At 41.1% G+C, this 24,776-nt stretch overlaps 1 protein-coding gene across 2 annotated transcripts; it reads right to left on the bottom strand.

Moving 5' to 3' along the window:
• Positions 1-2,886: 2,886 nt before the first annotated feature.
• LOC124254093 (nuclear hormone receptor family member nhr-8-like) lies at positions 2,887-12,827 on the bottom strand. 2 transcript variants are annotated; one of them, XM_046687966.1, is made up of 6 exons: positions 12,371-12,827; positions 10,898-11,050; positions 10,288-10,429; positions 6,340-7,750; positions 5,109-5,205; positions 2,887-2,969 (listed from the first exon to the last, which is right to left on the bottom strand). In XM_046687966.1, the coding sequence occupies exons 2-4, from the start codon at positions 10,997-10,999 to the stop codon at positions 6,537-6,539; spliced, it is 1,458 nt and encodes a 485-aa protein (XP_046543922.1). In that variant the 5' UTR covers positions 11,000-11,050; positions 12,371-12,827; the 3' UTR covers positions 2,887-2,969; positions 5,109-5,205; positions 6,340-6,536. The 2 variants fall into 2 exon arrangements, with proteins under 2 accessions (XP_046543922.1, XP_046543923.1); XM_046687967.1 differs by having other exon boundaries at positions 10,898-11,025.
• Positions 12,828-24,776: the final 11,949 nt, after the last annotated feature.

Genomic DNA, 24,776 nt, shown 5'->3' with positions numbered 1-24,776 from the left:
GTGACATGTAGCTAACTGAATGAATCACATTGTGTGTATGACATGAATCACATTGCTAAGCTAACTGAATGAATGACATTTTATGACCTGTAGCTAACTGAATGAATCACGTTGTGTGACATGTAGCTAACTGAATGAATCACATTATATGACATGTATCTAATAGAATGAATCACATTTAGTGACCTGTAGCTAACTGAATGAATCACATTGTGTGACATGTAGCTAACTGAATGAATCACATTGTGTGACCTGTAGCTAACTGAATGAATGACATTGTGGACCTGTACCTAACTTAATGAATCACATTACGTGACATGTAGCTAACTGAATGAATGACATTGTTTGACCTGTAGCTAACTGAATGAATGATATTGGGAATATCGAGCATAACCTTACCCAACTTTAGTGAACTTCGAGTGTTTTCGTCAACCAACTCGATGGAACATAATGCGCGTGTGTCATCTTTGTCCAACTTGGTCGAATATCAAGTGTACTCTTTAACCAACTCGATGGAACACTGGATGGAACATTGCATGTGATATTCAACCAATTGGATAGAAAATGATCTTTAACCCACGTTTGAACATCTCATAGGGTGTTTAACTGGGTGGAGCATCTTGTGTGAAGTTAGCAATAAGGCTTTGCTGCATGTTGTTGACCTCCACCAGCTGTGGAAGTAGTCGGAAGATGTCCACCAGGATACGGCTGCTGTTGTCGGGGTTGCTCTTGGTGATGATGTGGACGAGGAGGTCAAGGTACACAGAGTTGAGCTTCTGAATTGCGACAGAATCCTTCAATCCGAGATTATCTAGAACAAATATTTAGATTATCTTACAACAAATCAATGCATGGAAGTACTATAAGGTGGAGGTTTATCAGGGGGAATACGGTTCTGTGAGTCATCTGTGTGTACACACTGTCATGTTTACCACAGTAGTACTATAAGGTGGAGGTTTATCAGGGGGAATACGGTTCTGTGAGTCATCTGTGTGTACACACTGTCATGTTTACCACAGTAGTACTATAAGGTGGAGGTTTATCAGGGGGAATAATGTCAGTGAGTCATCTGTGTGTACACACTGTCATGTTTACCACAGTAGTACTATAAGTTTATCAGGGGGAATACGGTTCTGTGAGTCATCTGTGTGTACACACTGTCATGTTTACCACAGTAGTACTATAAGGTGGAGGTTTATCAGGGGGAATACGGTTCTGTGAGCCATCTGTGTGTACACACTGTCATGTTTACCACAGTAGTACTATAAGGTGGAGGTTTATCAGGGGGAATACGGTTCTGTGAGTCATCTGTGTGTACACACTGTCATGTTTACCACAGTAGTACTATAAGGTGGAGGTTTATCAGGGGGAATACGGTTCTGTGAGCCATCTGTGTGTACACACTGTCATGTTTACCACAGTAGTACTATAAGTTAGTTATCAGCCCCACAATGTCCCACCTACCATCCCCGACATCATTGTTAAGTCATCAGCCCCAATGTCCCACCTACCATCCAGACATCATTGTTAAGTCATCAGCCCCACAATGTCCCACCTACCATCCAGATATCATTGTTAAGTCATCAGCCCCAATGTCCCACCTACCATCCAGATATCATTGTTAAGTCATCAGCCCCACAATGTCCCACCTTCCATCAAGACATCATTGTTAAGTCATCAGCCCAAATGTCCCACCTACCATCCAGATATCATTGTTAAGTCATCAGCCCCAAATGTCCCACCTTCCATCCAGACATCATTGTTAAGTCATCAGCCCCACAATGTCCCACCTACCATCCCGACATCATTGTTAAGTCATCAGCCCCACAATGTCCCACCTACCATCCAGACATCATTGTTAAGTCATCAGCCCCTGATAATGTCCCACCTACCATCCAGACATCATTGTTAAGTCATCAGCCCCAATAATGTCCCACCTACCATCCAGACATCATTGTTAAGTCATCAGCCCCACAATGTCCCACCTACCATCCAGATATCATTGTTAAGTCATCAGCCCCACAAATGTCCCACCTACCATCCAGACATCATTGTTAAGTCATCAGCCCCAATGTCCCACCTACCATCCAGATATCATTGTTAAGTCATCAGCCCCAATGTCCCACCTACCATCCAGATATCATTGTTAAGTCATCAGCCCCAATGTCCCACCTACCATCCAGATATCATTGTTAAGTCATCAGCCCCAAATGTCCCACCTACCATCCAGATATCATTGTTAAGTCATCAGCCCCAATGTCCCACCTACCATCCAGATATCATTGTTAAGTCATCAGCCCCAATGTCCCACCTACCATCCAGACATCATTGTTAAGTCATCAGCCCCACAATGTCCCACCTTCCATCCAAGACATCATTGTTAAGTCATCAGCCCCACAATGTCCCACCTTCCATCAAGACATCATTGTTAAGTCATCAGCCCCACAATGTCCCACCTTCCATCCATCCAGACATCATTGTTAAGTCATCAGCCCCACAATGTCCCACCTTCCATCCCGACATCATTGTTAAGTCATCAGCCCCACAATGTCCCACCTTCCATCCTGACATCATTGTTAAGTCATCAGCCCCACAATGTCCCACCTACCATCCCGATATCATTGTTAAGTCATCAGCCCCACAATGTCCCACCTACCATCCAGACATCATTGTTAAGTCATCAGCCCCCACAATGTCCCACTTACCATCCAGATATCATTGTTAAGTCATCAGCCCCACAATGTCCCACCTACCATCCAGATATCAGCCCCACAATGATATCATCATCAAGTCATCAGCCCCACAATGTCACACCTACCATCCAGATATCAGCCCCACAATGATATCATCAAGTCATCAGCCCCACAATGTCACACCTACCATCCAGATATCGTAGTAGGCATGCTTCAACAGCATCTTCTGGTCCTCTACATTGATTTTCGAGAAGCCAGGGACAGCATTGCAGAAACCTGGAACACAAGTTTAAACAGTTACTTGCATATAACACAATGTTTGATCTTGGTTATGGGTCCCCCGCCGTGATATTGCTGGAATGTTGCTAAAAGTGGCGTAAAACCATACTTACTCACTCACTCACTCACTTGGCTATGGCGGGTTAGATATCAGAGATGGAGAAACCAACATACACTGTCATGCTACACCAAAGATCCTCACCTGGAGGAACCACCAGATCCTGCCATGTCAAAGGGACAATACTCAGACATAGTCAGACTCCTGGTTCTCTGTGGGATTCAAACCACACACAGTGAGGCAGCAAACACACTGCCTGCATCCACCTATATTTATTTCCCCACAAATTTCACTGTTTCACATGATGAGGTGAGGTGAAACTGAGTTTTACGCCGCTCTTGAGAATATTTCGCTCATATGACGACGCGCATGCATGTGTATGTGTATGTATGCGGCTGCTTGTACTAGCCCAGACTTCAGCTGGTTTTATAGTGCTAGCCCACTGAGATACCATGCCGCAGTGAAGCATGAATACCCCACTCAGACACAATATACTGACTCCTCGAGCCGATTCAGTCCTTGTTGTACCCATTAATGCTGAGCACAAGGCAGGGACCAACAAGTACCATATTTTAACGCCTTTTTGGTATGACGGGGGATCAACCTCGCGACCTTCCTCTCTCCTCCGGATCGACTTATAACCACTCACCACGGAGGCGTCCCTCATGGTGAGAGAATAATGACCGATGTTTTGGTGTAAGAGGCATCAGGTGGTTATACTCAACCATGTGTTTCACAAACATCATCCTATACCAATTGACCCGTGAAGATCCGGGTTAGAATATAGGTCTTCAGCAACCCATGCTTGTCGTAAGAGGCGACTAACGGGATCGGGTGGTCAGGCTGCTGACTTGGTTGACACATGTCAGCGGTTCCCAATTGCGCAGATCGATGCTCATGCTGTTGATCACTTAATTGTCTGGTCCAGACTCGATTATTTACAGACCGCCATACAGCTGGGATATTACTGAGTGCGGCGTAAAACTAAACTCACTCACTCACTCCTATCAGGTGTGAGAATAACTTTAAACTTGCTAGTGTACTCCAGTACAGTGGCACATGTAAAATCACTTGCCCTCATAATTTGTCCACTATACTGACCGTTTCCTTGTTGATTTTTTAAATAAACAACATAATTAACATTGGAAAGTCAACTGGACACAGGTACAGTGTGATATACAAATAAGCTTGCCCGACAGAAAAAAACACTGGACTTGGACGTCGGGCAATGGGTTATTTCCGCCCCTGTCCTATGCCAAGGGACAATACTCATCCTGTTGATCACTGTATTGTCTGGTCCAGACTCATAATTTACAGAATGCTGCCACATAGCTGGAATATTACTGAATATGGTGTTAATCAACAAACAGTACATGAGCCAGTGGGTGAGTTCAGTTCAGCCCAGCTTCTAATAGTACTGCAGTTAAACATCACAGGATACAGGAGGTTAGGCAGAAGTAATTCAGGATTTCCACACCATACTACTAAAGTGGAACCTTGAGTCTGGTGTTGACAAACTGAGACACATACTCAGGTGTTGACAAACTGGGACACATACTCAGGTGTTGACAAACTGGGACACATGCTCAGGTGTTGACAAACTGGGACACATGCTCAGGTGTTGACAAACTGGGACACATACTCAGGTGTTGACAAACTGGGACACATACTCAGGTGTTGACAAACTGGGACACATACTCAGGTGTTGACAAACTGGGACACATACTCAGGTGTTGACAAACTGGGACACATACTCAGGGACACATACTCAGGGTGAGTCTGGGATTCAAGCACTAGATCACAGGTTTCTGGGATGCAACTCTGCACCGTGTCAATGAAGGAAGAGTATACAAACACATTTTTACTTTCACCAGGTCCGCTTAGAAAAATCTACCTTGTTATATATTCTGTGAGACATTACAGATCCAAAAAATTCGACAGACCGTTAATACCGAAACACTGAAACACAGTTTATCTCACAGTCTTCATTCTTTGTCCTACAAGAATGTTTTTACTACTAAAATCATTTTCTTGTCAATGAAGTATGTTGTCATGATATGTGAGGTAGTTGAACTAACCTATGATTCTCTCATTGGTGGTGTGAACTCCTCGGAACAGCTGGTTCCATGTGTCCTTCACAGTTTCTTCAGTTATTTCCTCCCTTGGCATCGGAAGCTGAAACACAAACATGGCAATGGGCAAGTTATTTTAACAGGGACAATATAGAGCCCTCACAGAGATATGCTCCTCTCTGACAGGGATATGCTCCACTTACAGGGATATACGCCACTCTTACAGGGATATACTCCACAGGGATATCTCTTACAGGGATATACGGCCTCTCTTACAGGGATATACCCAAACTCTTACAGGGATATACACCTCTTACAGGGATATACTCCCTCTTACAGGGATATACTCCCTCTCTTACAGGATATACTACCCTCTTACAGGGATATACTCCTCTCTTACAGGGATATACTCCAGGGATATACTCCCTCTTACAGGGATATACTCCCCTCTTACTCTTACAGGGATATACTCCTCTCTTACAGGGATATACTCCTCTCTTACAGGGATATACTCCTCTCTTACAGGGATATACTCCCTACAGGGATCTCCTCTTACAGGATATACCTTTACAGGGATATACGGCTCTTATACCTCCTATACCACAGGGATATACTCACCTCTTACAGGGATATACCTTACACTCTTACAGGGATATACTCCACTCTTACAGGGATATACTGCTCCTCTCTTACAGGGATATACGCCCAGGGATCTTTACAGGGATATACACCTCTCTTACAGGGATATACTCTTTCAGGATATACATCTCTTACAGGGATAGGGATATACGCCACTCTTACAGGGATATACGCCACTCTTACAGGGATATACTCCTCTCTTACAGGGATATACCACTCTTACAGGGATATACTCCACTCTTACAGGGATATACACCACTCTTACAGGGATATACGCCACTCTTACAGGCATACAGGATATACTCCTTACAGGGATATACACCACTCTTACAGGGATATACTCCTCTCTTACAGGGATACACGCCACTCTTACAGGGATATACTCCACTCTTTCAATGATATACTCCACACTTACAGTGACATCCTCACTTACTGCTCTTTTCACTGAAATGCTCCACCTTCACAGAAAAATAATCCATTCTGAAGGATACATTCAAACATGCAAACATATATTTCAGTCCAAGTGAGAGGACATAACTATTACAGTGATAAAAGATACCAACAAATCACTGGACAGCACTTGAATAACAGGCCTCACCTTCTGCTGGATGAAGATTCGGGCATGATGTCTGGCTTCAAGATATGGTCCACTGCCGACCTCCAGGGCCTTCTCAAGGCCTTTAACTAAAGCATCAAAGGCTTCTTCACCACCTTTGTCGAAAATGTCATCTGCTGAACTTTCAACAGTTTCTGTTTCAACATCATCAGATCTGTCAATGGCATCACTGCTTTGTATCATTTCTGTGTCAGAAGAATCGATTGGTTGATCCTGATCATGTGACCAGTTGGATTCAGTAGGATTGGTGTATTGTGCTGATTGTGCTGAAACAGTAGCAGAACAATCCATATGCCATGGATGACCCTGACCTTCATCCTGACCTTGAACCTGATAGGACGGATCCTGCGTGAACATGTCTTGATGAAAAGAATGCACCTGTTGATCTGGATGTTCACTGGTGTAGAAGTCCGTGTCACTGCTAGCAACATACTGGGCATCCATACCATGTCCCTGCTTGAGGCAGTGCTTCCAATGGTATCTGAAGGATCGTCGTCATGTAGGAAGACAGAACTCTCAAAATACTTTGTCTGCTGCTCACTTGGACTGAAACTGTCCTGCTTTAAACCAGTTTTGTTCCAATTTGATGACTGACATCCGCTGGACGTAAACAACTGACCAGCCAAGGGAGACCACTCTTGTCCTGACTCTCTCACTGCATTAGGAACAGAACTGGCGGTTTCAGTTGTATTGCTGGCTGTATTGATGTAAGTTTCACTGGACAGACGTTTCAGCAGACGCATGCTGCTATTGTCCGGGCACTTCTTGGCAAGTTTCTCAATGACAATCTCCGACACCTTGTTGCCGCCTGTCATCTCCACAACCTGATTGAACAACACCTTGATGACGTTCGGGCTGTACATGGAACAACTGTTGCTGGACGTGTTGCTGTCATCACTGACTGAAGCTGCTTCAGGAACACTGCTTTTGGACGTCTTTGGCAACAAGGCTGTTTCTGCCAGTAAGTTCATATTGGAGGTTCCAGATCCGTCCAGGTTATCCACAGGACAGGGCTCCTTGGGCTGATCTCTGTTTGGTTCAGAAAAACTACCAATATCATCATTCCATGGTACGTGAGGAAAAGCTTCACTGTACAAGTGGGTGGCTACGTGCTGATAAGAGGATGAGGACTGAGGGCGGGGCACTTCACCAGAGCTGTTACCATAACTACAGAATTGGTGGGGAGCCACGTCACTGCTGAGAAGTTTGGACATTTGGCTGGTCACTTGATTAGTCAACTGATTGGTCACATGATCAGTTACGTGACGTGCGACAGCGTTGAATGCATCATCGTCTATCCCACTGTCCGGAGATTCGGCACAGCCACCAGGGTTCCTGGCAGCGTCCAGAGCCCTCTGTTTCTCCATCTTCGGAATTCGACCCATCTTAACAGCTGCAAGTAGGGAACACGTGCAGAGGTCATTACATCCACCCTGAGTGCTGCTAGACAGACACAGCCTGAATCAACAGATGATACCATCAATAAGCTGGTTGTTGTTAAACGCCGCACTCCGCAATATTCCAGCTATATGGCGGCGGTCTGTAAATAATCAAATCTGGACCAGACAATTCAGTGATCAACAGCATAAGCATTGATCTAAGCAATTGGGATATGATGACATCTGTCGACCAAGTCAGTGAGCCTGACCACCCTATCCCATTAGTCACCTCTTACAACAAGCATGGGTTACTGAAGATCAGTGCTAATCCAGATCTTCATGGGTATTTTCAATAAGAAACATTTATGATCACTGATAACGGTTTTTCATCAAATCACTAACTGTATTTTTAAACGTCACTGATAAACCTACAATAGGTTGGTATGTTCCAGAAAATACACGAACACAAACATGAACAAATATACCAAAGCGTCAGCTTTCTGCCATATTGGATTGTGTTTACACTGATATGAGATGCCAATTACATCATGTGTTTCAAACTCGGCTGCAACAAATTCATCACTATATTCCTCATACATTTTAGAAACAAATAATGTAGTAGGTGTGAAAACTAATGCTGTATTTCTTACACAAAGATAACTTCAGATTTTCCACTGTGTACCATTTCCCCAAATTTTCAGACATCCATCTGTCTATTCATTACATACATTTGATCAATATGCATGGGAGGGGATTTCGTACCAAGAATTAGGAAATTAAAAATAGATTACATTACGATGCTTTGGTGAATTCAAACAAAATCCTTAAAGTTTCTGTGTGTGACTAATTTTATATTTTCTTCAACATCTTAAGTTAAGGTCAGGTCTGTACTTATCTTTACTATTTTCCTTCGACCCAATCCAGACTACTTCTGACTTTTCATAATTGTTTATTCTTAAAATTGAAATCCTAGCAAAGGTGTCTAAACTTTGAATCACATTTTCAAATGTCTTATTGTCCTCCATTGATTTTAATGCATTTAGAAGTTCTTCAAGTAGTTTTCTAAACTTTAAGACAATTGTTAGCTCACTGTTAGGATATTGCCATCATTAAATTATAGCTGTGGTCTACTTCCTGTTCATGACATTGATATAAATTCTCATAAAAGAGTCATTACTTTCCTTAGAAAGTTTCTATTTTCAAGACTACAAAAATACTGTTTCTCCTGATCTTCAATCTATCTTGATCTGGATCTTATAAAACATCTTCCACTTTATGTTTTCTCATGTTGTTAGTTCATTTCTTGTTTTACAATTGGAAATCAATATTAAGGTATTTTTCCAGTTTTTCTATCATTTCTATCAATAGCACTACTTTTTTAGTTTGTTCTCTTTTTTTATATGAAGCATATGATATTGTCTTACCTCTTATATCCATTAATAAAATTTCCAAAAAGAGCTGATCATTAATTCTAAAATACATTTCAGCTATATTGATGTCATCTATGATATTCATATCAAAAACAAGTCAAGCTTATTGTTTTTTAACATTTGAGATTGTCGCAGGAACTGTTTTTAGATAGTCTATATTTTTCAATATCTTTCAAAAGGGAGCTGTTTAATTTCCAGTAGGTATGTTTTGGTTATTGTAATCCAAATACAAAATGTAAATTGATTAAGTGAGTGAGTGAGTGAGTTTAGTTTTATGCCGCATCCAGCAATATTCCAGCTATATGGCAGCGGTCTGTACATAATCGAGTCTGGACCAGACAATCCAGTGATCATCAGCATGAGCATCAGTCTGAGCAATTGGGAACCGATGACATGTGTCAACCAAGTCAGTGAGCCTGACCACCCGATCCCGTTAGTCGCCTCTTATGACAAGCATGGGCTTACTGAAGGCACATTCTAATCCGGACCTTCACGGGTCGTAAATTGATTAAAGAGTGATCACTTTGATAACCAGGACTAGTGTTTGCTGTGTCCTCAGCCCCAGCAAATTCTCTCCAAGTGACCGGAGTTACAATGACCCTTGTCTTTATGCATGTGTGACCTCTGTCACCATTTGACGTCAGAGAGGAAAATTCATTTTCGCCATTTATATTGAATGTATAACATTATACGTAAGCACACAAAATCCATTTGATATATACTTATGCCGTTCAGATATCAGGCAGTAATTTTGTTTGCTCACACTTTCTATAAAGATGTCAAATTAAAACAATGGTTGAAAAGTGCTTTTATTGGTCTACGATAGAAAGAAGAGAAATTTACTGCTTTTTACACATAAGTAGTGTCTATTTCACAAACCACTCTTGAATTTACACCATCAGATAGGAAATTTAATATTCTATGTTTCTGTGTAATTTAATAGCCACAGGTAGATCCAGTGACGTGCAAAACACACAATGTTCACTTCAGACTTTATGAAAATGTGCATCAGAAATATACCCTTGGCCTCCTGGGGTTAAACCAAGTTAGATGATAGAAGTCTAATGACAAGATAATGCCTTACCAACTAGGTTTAATCATCACATGTAACAATAACTGACCTTCAAAAGACATGCCGAGCTCCAGGCACTTCCTGTAGCGACATGACTTACATCTGTTCCTGTTTTGCGGAGTGATGATACATTGGCCTCCGAAGAAACACTTGTACTTATCTCCCTTGGGGATGCTTCTCTTGAAGAAGCCCTGGAACACATTCAGCTGGTGACAACCTTACACAGCAGCAATGGCCTTAAACTGAACAAATGTTTCACACAACTTTCATACCAAGAGGGACTGATGAAGACTTACTCTTTTTAGTGGTATGCACAGAGTATGACATCTACACTATCTCCCCTTGTAAACCTTCACATTCATTATAAAGAGTCTATGATTTCTTTCCAGCTTTCCAGATCACATATCCTAACAAACCTTTTAAAACACACATCTTCTGCAGTGTAATTACAAAATTGGGTATTTAATATTTTTACTTCTAAAATGAAGTTAAAGTAATCCTAATATTTTTGAAATTATTGCTCTTCATTTTCACATTGACAATATGACTCTACATGGACAGTAGTCACACGTTGACAATATGACTTAAAACATATTACAAATTTCCCAATGTTCATTCTCAGCTCCCTTAGGACTATACCCATTCACATACTACTTTACCTTACAACCTTCACATGTGGCCAGACCATAATGGACCCCAGTAGCTCTGTCATTACAGATGCGACAGTCTCCAAATGGGAAGGGTATAGCTCCTGGTGGCATCTTGACAGTAACCCACTGAGTTGGATCTGTTTATACAGATACACACGCTATCTGAATGATAAAAACATTAATACATGTTTCTTATCCACAAGATTGCAGAAATAGGACTTGTATCAGTACATGTGTACTTATGTGTATGTGTACTATACAGTGCAAGGTGTAATTCTGTATAAAGCAGAACTGATTATGCAATTAGTGACAATATAATGAGTATATATTTGTTTCAGCAGTACTACAGCTTGTACGATGTTGTTTGTAAACAAATTGAGTCTGGATCAGACAATCCAGTGATTGTTACCATGCGATACAATGACAAAACAATTTCAACATTTTAGGTTTTATACATGTGATCTTCACAACATAATGGATTGTAAAAGTATATACAACTTATTTTGTGTTTTCAATATATATAACACAACCACCAAACACAATGATCAAAAGATTTCATACATTTAGACATAAGATTTCATCATAAAATAACCTTTCTTGTCGGAAAACTGTATCAACGCTTCAAATCATCTTCTTTAGCTGGCACTTATAGCTACCCCAGTTAATGTGCTGGAAGTGTGATGTGCGGTAACATATCCCTCCTCACAATGTAGTGTATTCCACACTTCACTTTACCCATCGTGACTCATCCGAGCTAATAGGACAAGTGAACGTATAGAGACTGTAGTTGTAACAGATCAGTATCACTTGACTGACTCATTTTGAAACAATTTCTCAAATCTTTTATTTTTCTACAAGTTGGAACAGAATAAAAATGACAAAATATTTAAACAAATTAAACATTTGTCTCTTTGAAGCAGGAAAACCGACTCTGCAAACCAGTGAAATATAATGTAGACTTGCCCTCAGACATTTCTTCCTTCTTTTAACTGAATAAAACTCTCCTGGAGAGAATTTGTCATTGCACATTAATCAATCCTGTGCCATCATGTTCAAAGAGCGTATGCATATATATATATATATATATATATAGATATACATATGTTTGTCTTATATACAATGAACAAAACATCCAAACACCTTATTGAGACTACTGTGAACCTCTCTAGATGTACATTCACTATAGATAGATATGCTATCATTAGCTGAAGTCTCACTTAAACAATTATGATGGTTCAGCAAATTTTCATAGCTGACAGAAATGAGCATATCTTTGTAATATTCAAATATGGGACCAATATTTAAACCGTTATGTTCTGGTCATTATGACAGACATGTGGAATATATGGGAAATATCCAAGTGCCCTACATAATCCACCTGACAGTATTCACAATGGCTACACCGAGTACAAAGTAGGGTAATATTGTGTCATTTTGCCCTACTTCCTCGGTGACGAATCAGTTCTTCCTTCATTCTCTTACCTTCTCAATCAGTCGCCTGTCAGGGAAAAACTGGAAAGGTTTAGTAAAAAGACGTCCTGTTGCTTTATGGGTGATAGAACAGCGTTCTTCGTAATGAAAATATCATTAAATCTTGGAGCGACAACGTGATGTCTCGCGACCTACTTGTTGATTGTATCATGTAAGTCAAAACTGTCGCTCGCTAACCATCGATCGACCGGTGCGTCGTGGCCTTGGCAACGACGTGCTGAGACGGCGTCTGTGATGTCGTCAGTACAGGTGTTAATTTCACGCGCATCAATCACCTCACCTGTGTACCGATGAGACAAACATTGTCATGGCCGATGTCGCTAGGTAGTAAACAAGCACGAATCACAATGAATTTTCTGTATATAATGACACAGATGTCTTGCATGTGTATGCAAACTTCCCATTTGTTCTCTTTATTAATTTCAGTCTCTTATCTGTGCGTGACATTGTCTTATTATTCAAATGACCACATTCTATTTCTTATCACCAATCTGCTAACACAAGTTGCAGATCCAGAAAGGAGTCGATTATTGGTAAACGAGTATACTGCTCCGTACAACGTCTTAAGGATGCGCAGTGTATGGCAAAGTAATGTAAATATGTTATAACACTATGTTTGGAGCGCCGTGTCCCGCACGAACACTCCCACGCACGTGAAGTACAATCACTCCCACTATTTGTTTATATCTCAGTAGGAATTGAGTTTTTTAAGAAGACCTGTTTAAAACTCTGCCAGGTCAATAAGTGCACTCTCTATAAAGTATACATATGTCAATAAATTCGACCATAAGGGAGGATTATATTGATCATAGCTAACACTAAACCTTCTATCATCCTGTATTTATGCAAATAGTTCAGATTGAATATTGTCCTTGAAACGCGTCTAATCCCTCGGTAAAGAGAATCTGAAGCAGAGAATTTACAGAAAAACCGAATTCTTTAAAATGAAAATCCCAATTCTCTAAAATGAAAATAAAATAGTATCCATAATTTTGTAAATAGCCCCAAAGCGTACGTAAATATTCTAGTGACTGTACACATGACCCATTTTCATTTTTGTGACGAGTGAGTGAGTTAACGTTTTACGTCACATCGGCATTATTTCAGCCATATAACGACACCAAGTCTGCGCACATACACATATTAATCACAAAATCCAAAGAAGTTTCTTAAAATGTAATGAAGAAATATTACACTTTAAGAAACTTCTTTGGACTTTGTGATTAATATGTGTTCATCTGTTTTCTTACAAACAGAAAAAGTCATAGTGACGAAATGACTTAGATTTGAATGATGTTATTCAGGGCGTCTGTTATTTCATTTTTAAAAAATATAAACAAGATAAACGCGACTGCAAAACTTAGAGAGGCTCGCAAAAAACAATGTTATGCCAGACAATGGCATTGACCCGTGAAGATCCGGGTTAGAATTGGTCTTCAGCAACCCATGCTTGTCGTAAGAGGCGACTAATGGGATCGGGTGGTCAGGCTCGCCGACTTGGTTGCACTCAGCAATATTCCAGCTACATGGCCGCGGTCTGTAAATAGTCGAATCTGGACCATACAATCCAGTGATCAACAGCATGAGCATCGATCTGCGCAATTGGGAACCGATGACATGTGTCAACCAAGTCAGCGAGCCTGACCACCCGATCCCCTTAGTCGCCTCTTACGACGAGCATGGGCAACTGAAGATCAACATTCTAACCGGACATTCACCGGTTCGCTGTAAAGTGGGTGGAATATTAAGTATAATATTACAACCAAAATGACAGGTGATTCTGTTGCCCCAGCATGTACTAACGTATTTCTCGACTCTATCAGCTAGTATCTCCATGTAGATAGATTTACTTTGCCTATAGTTTGACACACCTGTGAAGAGTGGGTCAGTTATCTCAGGGACGTGTTGGCCACGTGAGGTCGGAAAGCCTGACACTGATGACTAGGTGCTTAAAGGTCGACGTTCGGAGAAGAGCAGTATGGAGCTGTCCGACAGGGAAACAAACCGGATTTCCTCGATCAAACGCCAGGATTTCAATTTAACACCGGGTGTTTGGCTAAACGACGATGTCTCAAATTTAAACGAATTGGTGTGGGTGAGTGAGTAAGGTTTTACACTGCTTTTAGCAATATTCCAGCAATATTCCAGCAATATCACAGCAATATCACAGCGGGGACACCAGAAATGGACTTAACATAATGTACCAATGTGGGGATTTGAACCCGGGTCTTCAGCTACCCAACCACCCAAACCAGTTGGAACACATTATGACAGTGAATGTTATAGCTGCTAGTGATCTTGATGGACGATAGGGCTAAGATAAGAAATTTGGTTTAAACATATATTATTCCATTCAAGAAGAAAGAAAAGGATTGGCAAACAAGCCTAATTGGCTTATATTAATGCCGCTCCATAATACATGTGAAGATTCACATTTATGCGTAATGTACATTTTTATAATAATTATAACAAGTTATCTCTGAATAATAACAATCTTGGATATCAACAATTTATCTTGGTTTTGTTTCGTGGCCAGTTGATACAAATAGGAAAATAATAAAAACTACAAAAACTTTTATGAATCAAATCGTTTTGATGTAATAATGAATTGATGGACTGACTGTAGAATATCCATATTCGTCTGATGTGATACTGAGTTATTACCATTTAGCACATCCTGCAGGGAGAAACCTTTTTCATAGAAATTAAGATTCGTTTCGAATGCTATCATATTTAGGACAGATGAAAAAATAGTGGAATACATCCTCATAATCTTGTGAGCAGGAACAAGAAATTATCAGAAATGAGACGATTATACTTATCACTGTTTAAGTCACTGCATCCCAATCTAAAATCTAAGAATCGACAACCAAAATTTAGATCGAACATTGTGTCGGTATTAACTTGTGGTGTGATTAGATTCTTAAGCTGTCCAACAGAGGAAGCGTTTTGTCGCATTTGTAGGTAGGTCATTCCACAGTTTAATTGTATCGGGTAAAAACGATTTAGCATAATTAGCAGATTTGCATCTTATAGTCTGATAATTTTAATTATTCCTAAGATTGTAGTTACTGTTATCAGAAACATTCCCTGGAGCAAGATCACAAAGGTAGTCAGGAACCATATGGTTTACCATTTTGTAAAATAATGTTAATTTAGAAATTTCTCTCCGTTTCGCTAAAGAAGTCAGGTTTGTCTCATGATATAGTTTCGAAATTTGAAGAAATTTCAAAGAGGATCTTTTTCAACTTGCAGAACGTCAGTCTGCCACGATCTGTCAACTATCATTTACTCGGAGAGGCATGTTGACGGTTCGAGGGTGACTGACCGCCCCTCTTGAAGCGCCTGTCTACCAACGGGGTCGGCTATGATGTTGACGTACCCATCGTCCTGTCAACCAACGTGGTCGGCTGATGAAGAAGTACCCATCGTCCTGCCAACCAGCGTGGTCGGCAATGATGTTGACGTACGTACTAACATCTTCCTGCCAACCAACGTGGTCGGCAATGAACTTGATGACGTACCCATCTTCCTGTCAACCAAGCAAGATCACAAAGGTGATCGGGTTTACCATTTTGTAAAATATGTTGTACCCATCGTCCTGTTTGAAGAAATTTCAACCAACGTGGTCTGGCTTCATTTATGTTGACGTACCCATCGTCCTGTCAACCAACGTGGTCGGCAATGATGTTGACGTACCCATCTTCCTGCCAACCAACGTGGTCGGCAATGATGTTGACGTACCCATCTTCCTGCCAACCGAGCTGATCGGCTATGATGTTGACGTACCCATCTTCCTGCCAACCAAGCTGATCGGCTATGATGTTGACATACCCATCGTCCTGCCAGCCAAGCTGATCGGCTATGATGTTGACATACACATCTTCCTGCCAGCCAACTTGATCGGCTATGATGTTGACGTACCCATCGTCCTGCCAACCAACGTGGTCGGCTTTGATGCTGACGTACCCATCGTCCTGCCCACCAACGTGATCGGCTTTGATGTTGACATACTCATCTTCCTGCCAACCAACGTGATCGGCTATGATGTTGACATACCCATCGTCCTGCCCACCAACGTGATCGGCTATGATGTTGACGTACCCATCGTCCTGCCAACCAACGTGGTCGGCAATGATGTTGACGTACCCATCGTCCTGCCCACCAACGTGATCGGCTATGATGTTGACGTACCCATCGTCCTGCCCACCAACGTGATCGGCTATGATGTTGACGTACCCATCGTCCTGCCCACCAACGTGATCGGCTATGATGTTGACGTACTCATCTTCCTGCCAACCAACGCGGACGGCTTTGATGTTGACGTACCCATCTTCCTGTCAACCAAGGTGGTCGGCTATGATGTTGACGTACCCATCTTCCTGTCAACCAACGTGGTCGGCTTTGATGTTGACGTACCCATCTTCCTGTCAACCAACGTGGTCGGCTATGATGTTGACGTACCCATCTTCCTGTCAACCAACGTGGTCGGCTATGATGTTGACATACTCATCTTCCTGTCAACCAACGTGGTCGGCAATGATGTTGACATACTCATCTTCCTGCCAGCCAAGGTGAGCAGGTCGACGCCATCCCAGAAGACAAAACGTGGCCCCACGCATCTTCCTTACGATCAAAGGGAGTCCCGACAGCACTGTCCATTGACATCTCTACACAATACGGATTGAGGTCCGCTCAATCAGTCAATACTCTCGGCGATGACCTGGGACGTCCGGAACATCAGCATTATTGGTATATTGGTCACTGTTCGACCGTCCGCTGATCTAAGAACATGAGACATTGAACGGAGTGATCACTGCACGCTGACCTTTGTGAGTTTCTAGCATACCCTTGCATTGTAGTTTTAGTTCCTAAACAGAGACTGAGTGAAATCAAATATATCACAACTGTATAAACAAAAAAGATTTCACAGACATAAGCGTTTGTTGCATAGATTTTGGTCATCAACACATATCTTTGTTTAATACTTGGTGTTAATAGAGGCGGTGGGGTAGCCTAGTGGTTAAAGCGTTCGCTCGTAACGCCCAAGACCCGGGTTCGATTCCCCATGCACATGGGTACAATGTGTGAAGCCCATTTCTGGTGTCCCCCGCAGTGATATTTCTGGATATTTCAGCGGTGTAAAACAATACTCACTCATCTGGTGTTAATATGAATATTTCATGATCCCCTACAAATGTACATGTTAATACCAAGTGTACAATTTCACTACTGTGTTATCAAGCCTGATCTCCTGTCGGTACAGGGGTGGTGGGGTAGACTAGTGGTTAAAGCGTTCGCTCGTCACGCGGAAGACCCGGGTTCGATTCCCTACATGGGTACAATGTGTTAAGCGTATTTCTGGTGTCCCCCGCCGTGATGTTGCTGGAATATTGCTAAAAGCGGCGTAAAACTCAACTCACTCACTCACTTCTGTCGGTACTGCCAAGAACCCGGGCCAAGAAAAGCCAGGCAGGGCCGCACCACCAGGCAATATTAATAATCGATTACAGAATATTAAAGCGAAACCTGCGCATCTGTGAGGAGACACTTTCTGCGTCCACAAATGTTCAGTTTGTCCATCTAAATGTACATTTAACAATGAAATAAGAAAACTATGTTAAAACTATAAATATAAATGTTTCTAAGAAGCAGAAAAGTGGCTTTACTGAATTAGAGAAGTATGTATTTGAGAAGCAAAGTATAAACTTCTGCATACTGCCACTACCATACACGTATACTGCCACTACCATACACGTATACTGCCACTACCATACACGTATACTGCCACTACCATACACGTATACTGCCACTACCATACAAGTATACTGCCACTACCACACACGTATACTGCCACTACCATACACGTATACTGCCACTACCATACACGTATACTGCCACTACCATACACGTATACTGCCACTACCATACAAGTATACTGCCACTACCATACACGTATACTGCCACTACCATACACGTATACTGCCACTACCACACAAGTATACTGCCACTACCACACAAGTATACTGCCACTACCACACAAGTATACTGCCACTACCATACACGTATACTGCCACTACCACACAAGTATACTGCCACTACCATATACTGCCACTACCATACACGTATACTGCCACTGCCACTACCATACACTACCATACAAGTATACTGCCACTACCACACAAGTATACTGCCACTGCCATACACGTATACTGCCACTACCACACAAGTATACTGCCACTACCACACAAGCATATACTGCCACTACCATACACTACCACTACCATACACGTACCGCCACTACCACACACAAGCATACCGCCACTACCACACACCACTACCATACACGTATACTGCCACTACCATACACGTATACTGCCACTACCATACACGTATACAGCCACTACCATACACGTATACAGCCACTACCATACACGTATACTGCCACTACCATACACGTATACAGCCACTACCATACACGTATACAGCCACTACCATACACATATACTGCCACTACCATACACGTATACTGCCACTACCATACACGTATACTGCCACTACCATACACGTATACTGCCACTACCATACACGTATACTGCCACTACCATACACGTATACTGCCACTACCATACACGTACAGGTATATGCACCCGATCTAGGAAATATTACTTACTACAAGCAGGTCTTTGTTAGCAACTGAGAGCTGCTACTAGTAGTAACAAAGACAGCCTTTCCGCCCCTGAAGACTAACAATTACTGCTACTACTAGCTAACAGTAACTACATGAAATAGTATGACCATATTAGGCATCGTCATATTTCTCATCCCTTCACGCCGCCAACGGAGTTTAGGTCTTCAGTACCATCAGCAATACCGTAACATGTACACAAATCTGTGGCCGCAAGTTTCTAATCTGATTAAAGTATTGACTGATCAGGGATGACACCAGGTGTTCAATATAGTCGAAGGATGTACTTTATTGGGATCCCGTTTTGTACGGACTTGACAGAGATGTAGATCCATATCCACAAATACTTGAATCAGGTCATAGAAATATACAGAGGACTATGGCTTTTCAAAGACGGACAAGCTCGAGGAATGTGAATTATCAAGGGCTTATAACTCCGACATTGATAAAAGCCGGGCTTTTAATACGATGAAAGGACTGTAGAATATTAACCCGAACGTGCGTATCTGTTCAAACATATATCCAGCGTTCACAGATGCATTCATTTCTGAGTCTACCTGTATGCATAGGCCATGACAAGAGGGATTGCTTTTCAACAGTCGTCTGTCCCACTTCATGTCGGACATTTCAACAGGTTAAGGTGATGGTGTCTACGTAACCTCTGTCCTCTCTCTGCAATCTGCGCACAGGCCCTCGTGTCTTTGCGAGGATTAAAGATGTTAAAAAAAAAAAAAATTGAGATGACCCCAAACTCGAAATGCTTCACAGTACAACACATTATGACTATATATCGAAACCCCCCTCAAAGTTTCTGAAATGACTAAAGACCACATTGAAGTTATTGTTTTGCAATGGCGGAACACACATCATAACACACCTTTAGAGAGAGAGAGAGAGAGAGAGAGAGAGAGAGAGAGAGAGAGAGAGAGAGTTGAGAGAGAGAGAGAGAGAGTAAAGAGAGAGATTATTAATAGAGAGAGAGAGAGAGAGAGAGAGAGAGAGAGAGACTACACTCCTACATCAGACAAAGTCATCATCCGATGTCACACACACACACACACACACTGATGTGTGTGTGTGAAAATTTCTGGATCCGCCTATGCATCTGTACACCTGAAACACACAAATCACCCCTTACAATAATAGAAAGACTATACATGTATATACATGGCCGGATACAGATGAACTCTAGCACGTGCCCAGAAGCAGTGTATGGCAAAAACCATAGACTCCCACACCACGATGACGTTCAACACATCTGATTTCCGTAGGAGAGAAACAGCGATCCATTGAAGGATCTATCCATAGTGCAGGTTGTAATTGCAGGTGAGTCAGACACCTTCAGCCTATATCAAGGATTTGTCCTCCATGGGACCGTCCCATGGCTGCGTCCTCCTTCCCAATGACATCCTGCTATACCCCGGAAGATCCGGGTTAGAACTGGTCTTCAGTAGCCCATGCTTGTCCTAAGAGGCGACTAACGGGATCGGGTGCTCAGGCTCGCTGACTTGGTTGACGCATGTCATCGGTTCCCATTTGCGCAGATCGATGTTCATGCTGTTGATCACTGGATTGTCTGGTCCAGACTAGATTATTTACAGACCGCTGCCATATAGCTAGAATAGTATTGCTGAGTGCGGCGTACAACTTATTTCACTCACTCACACATACTGTTAATGACTCATGGACACACTATTAGTGACACATCCAGTCACGACTGTCTACTGATGAAGACGTTTGGGAACAAAGGTACTGGGCGCTTCAACCTGACACTGCTGTATTAGTGACAAGTACCGGCACTGACTAAAGTCCAGACTGACAGAAACTAGGGACAGATATTCATGAAGATCCTTTCTCTGGACAACACAGCAACAATATGAGTTCACAAATCAGAGACTGATGGCGACTGCTGACAGTACACCACCTATATAAAATTATGAAACAAATCATCAGAGTTGGTCAGAGTTAGCGAGCAATTCATCGGTCTAAAATGAAGTCAAACGCACTTATGCAGTACTCTTGTCCGGCTGCACTGGATAGACATAATGGTCGTTGCGCGTGATCTGAAAAATCTGTATTGTCATTAATCTTCTTCCCACAGACATTGTCCGTGACAAGGACATCCGTCCTCAGTTCGTCTTTAATCGATACCATGTCGTGTCCTGTATATGTCTCGCAAACGCTGACTTTGTTTCCGAATTAAGAGTTAGTGAGTGAATTTTATGCTGCTTTTAGCAATATGCCAGCAATATCATTTTAGGGGGACACCAGAAATGGGCTTCACACATTGTACTCACGTTGGGTATCGAAACCGTAACCTTCGTCGTGACGATCGGGCGCTTTAACCACTAAGCTACCCCACCGCCCCTGTTACAATTCTGTATACGATAACCTCAATATAAAACAGAACTACACGCTCATTCCTTAAAATATTTTTAGATATTCCGTTTATTTAAATTAATGCACTCCACGTACAGTTGGGTTTAAAGTAGTATCACATGCAGTATACAGTATATCAAGTGCAATATACTGTATACCACATACACTATACAGTATATCAAGAATAATATACTGTATACCACATACACTATACAGTATATCAAGTACAATATACTGTATACCACATACACTATACATCAAGTGCAATATACTGTATATCACAGTGCAATATACTGTATATACTGTATACCACATACACTATACAGTATATATCAAGTATATACCACATACACCATACAGTATATCAAGTACATACAATATACTATATACCATACACATACACTATACAGTATATCAAGTGCAATATACTGTATACCACATACATACAGTATACAGTATATCAAGTGCAATATACTGTATACAGTATATCATACACTATACAGTATATCAAGTGCAATATACTGTATACCATACATACACATACACTATACACAGTATATCAAGGTATACCACATACAATATACTGTATACCATATACACTATACACATATATCAAGTGCAATATACTGTATACCACATACACTATACACCATATCAAGTCAAGGACAGCAATATACTGTATACCACATACACTATACACTATACAGTATATCAAGTACAATATACTGTATACCACATACACTATACAGGTATATCAATACAGCAATATAATGTATATCATACAGTATATCACTATACTGTATACCACATACACTAGTATATATCAAGTGCAATATACTGTATACACACATACACTATACAGTATATCAAGTGCAATATACAATATACTGTATATCCACATACACCATACACTATACAGTATATCAAGTATATCAAGTATATCAAGTATACTGTATACCACATACACTATACAATTATACAGTATATCAAGTGCAATATACTGTATACCACATACACTATACACTGTATTAATACACTATACAGTATATCAAGTACAATATACTGTATACCACATACACTCTATACATACAGTATATCAAGTGCAATATACTGTATACCACATACACTATACAGTATATCAAGTGCAATATACTGTATACCACATACACTATACAGTATATCAAGTGCAATATACTGTATACCACATACACTATACACAATATCATATACAGTATATCAAGTGCAATATACTGTATACACACATTGTGTACACACCAGTATACAGTATATCAAGTACACTACAGCAATATACTGTATACCACATACACTATACAGTATATCAGTATATCAAGTGTATACTGTATACCATACACTATACACTATACAGTATATCAAGTACAATATACTGTATACCACATACACTATACACTATACAGTATATCAAGTGCAATATACTGTATACCACATACACTATACAGTATATCAAGTGCAATATACTGTATACCACATACACTATACACTATATCAAGTGCAATATACTGTATACCACATACACTATACAGTATATCAAGTACAATATACTGTATACCACATACACTATACACTATACAGTATATCAAGTGCAATATACTGTATACCACACATACACTATACAGTATATCAAGTGCAATATACTGTATACCACATACACTATACAGTATATCAAGTGCAATATACTGTATACCACATACACTATACAGTATATCAAGTGCAATATACTGTATACCATACCACATACACTATACAGTATACAGGTTTGCCACATACACTATACAGTATATCTTGACAATATACTGTATACGTATATCATGCAATGTACTGTATACCACATACACTATACAGGGCTATAACTCCACATACACTATAATGGCTGGGTCGTATATCAAGTACAATATACCGATAGCCTCCTTCTCCTCTTAGCTAACACCGCATGGGGGATGTAACGAGGTTACAGGTCAGGCATGTACTGGTCAGCTGTGTGGTCGTTGGCCTGATAATGGGTGCATGATTTAAACATACTCTTGAAATTCTGGGACTGTGGATTTCTGCTATGGTCTTATTAGGTCAGGAGTAGGATGATCCTGATGACCACTGCACGAGAGGCATGTGGGTTGTGGACGAGGTTCCACATGGTCTTGCCATATTACCATTTTAGGAATACAGTCTGATTATCAGACCTGAGATGTCGTCAAATCAATGAGCGCTAGTTGGCGAGTTAGAAACTGGGAGCTGAGCTCTAAGCTCCTAGTTAAACAGCTGACAATAAAACGTTGTGGACCCGCAGACGGACTTGTGTTGTCACTTTGAGGAATATCCGCCAACACACAACAACCACCACCTACTACAACATAGTAGTAGAGGGTGAAACGTCTACGGCATTAAACTTGTCTACGGCGGAGCGTAGGAACTGGTTCCAGTGGGTGCTCTCTGATGTTGATACATTGATTGTATTATGATGTGTGCAATGGTTGAATGTACATTGACGCCTTTCAGAAGTAATATATCCAGGCAGATAGATTTGTCCTCTGTACTCTAGTTAGTACCATACCATCAACCTGACAATTTTCTTGTTATTTGTGGTGAGACTTAAATGATATCATCGGGGGGATATTACAATACTCACCACCAACACTACTACTACTACTACTACTACTACTACTACTACTACTACTACTACTACTACTACTACTATGGCGGGGATGTCGACTAGTGGTTAAAGCGTTTGCTCATCACACTGAAGACTCGGGTTCGTTCCCCACATGGGCACAATGTGTTCAGCCCATTTCTGGTGTCCCCCGCCATATTTATGGAATATTGCTAAAAGCAGTGTAAAATTAATCTCCCCCACTCACTCACAGTGTGTGTGTCTGTGATTCTGTTGCTTAGAAATGAAGCTATATCCCACGTGTAGCCACTTGTTACAGCACACTGTAAATGATCATGTCTGAACCAGATAATCTCTCTTGGAGGTAAACAAACTCACAAAAACAAATATAATCCATAAAATATTCTTGTTTTATTTCAATCAGTAAAAATGTATCAAAATAATATTTTTCATAACCTGACAGTAGAAAACATCCTGAATTCATGGAGACCCACCTAACTTCATCCCAGGTAGAGGTGGGAGAGAATCAGATGGGAGGGGCACCTTAATTTGCCAGGGTCAAATCGAGGTTATAAGAGAACTGTGTTTTCAAGAAAGCCTTTGCAGTTTATGTTCCAGGACTGGAATGGATCAAGAGAGGGTTTGAGCATATGAATTGCTTCAATTGCAAGGCTCCTCAGCATGAT

This window comes from Haliotis rubra, unplaced genomic scaffold (genome assembly GCF_003918875.1).
Source record: "Haliotis rubra isolate DU_JTF1 unplaced genomic scaffold, ASM391887v1 Scf563, whole genome shotgun sequence".
Lineage (NCBI taxonomy): Eukaryota > Metazoa > Mollusca > Gastropoda > Lepetellida > Haliotidae > Haliotis > Haliotis rubra.
Note: the sequence above shows the minus strand (reverse complement) of the source record. Positions and strands in the feature narration are given on the sequence as shown.

Bases quoted from the DNA above. Each gene is read 5' to 3' on its own strand.
- LOC124254093 (XM_046687966.1), bottom strand. From the start codon at position 10,999: ATGCCACCAGGAGCTATACCCTTCCCATTTGGAGACTGTCGCATCTGT. The intron at 10,430-10,897 runs GTAAAGTAGTAT...AATGTGTTCCAG, and splicing joins CCACATGTGAAGGTTGTAAG to GGCTTCTTCAAGAGAAGCAT. The intron at 7,751-10,287 runs GTCAGTTATTGT...CCCTACTTGCAG, and splicing joins GCTCGGCATGTCTTTTGAAG to CTGTTAAGATGGGTCGAATT.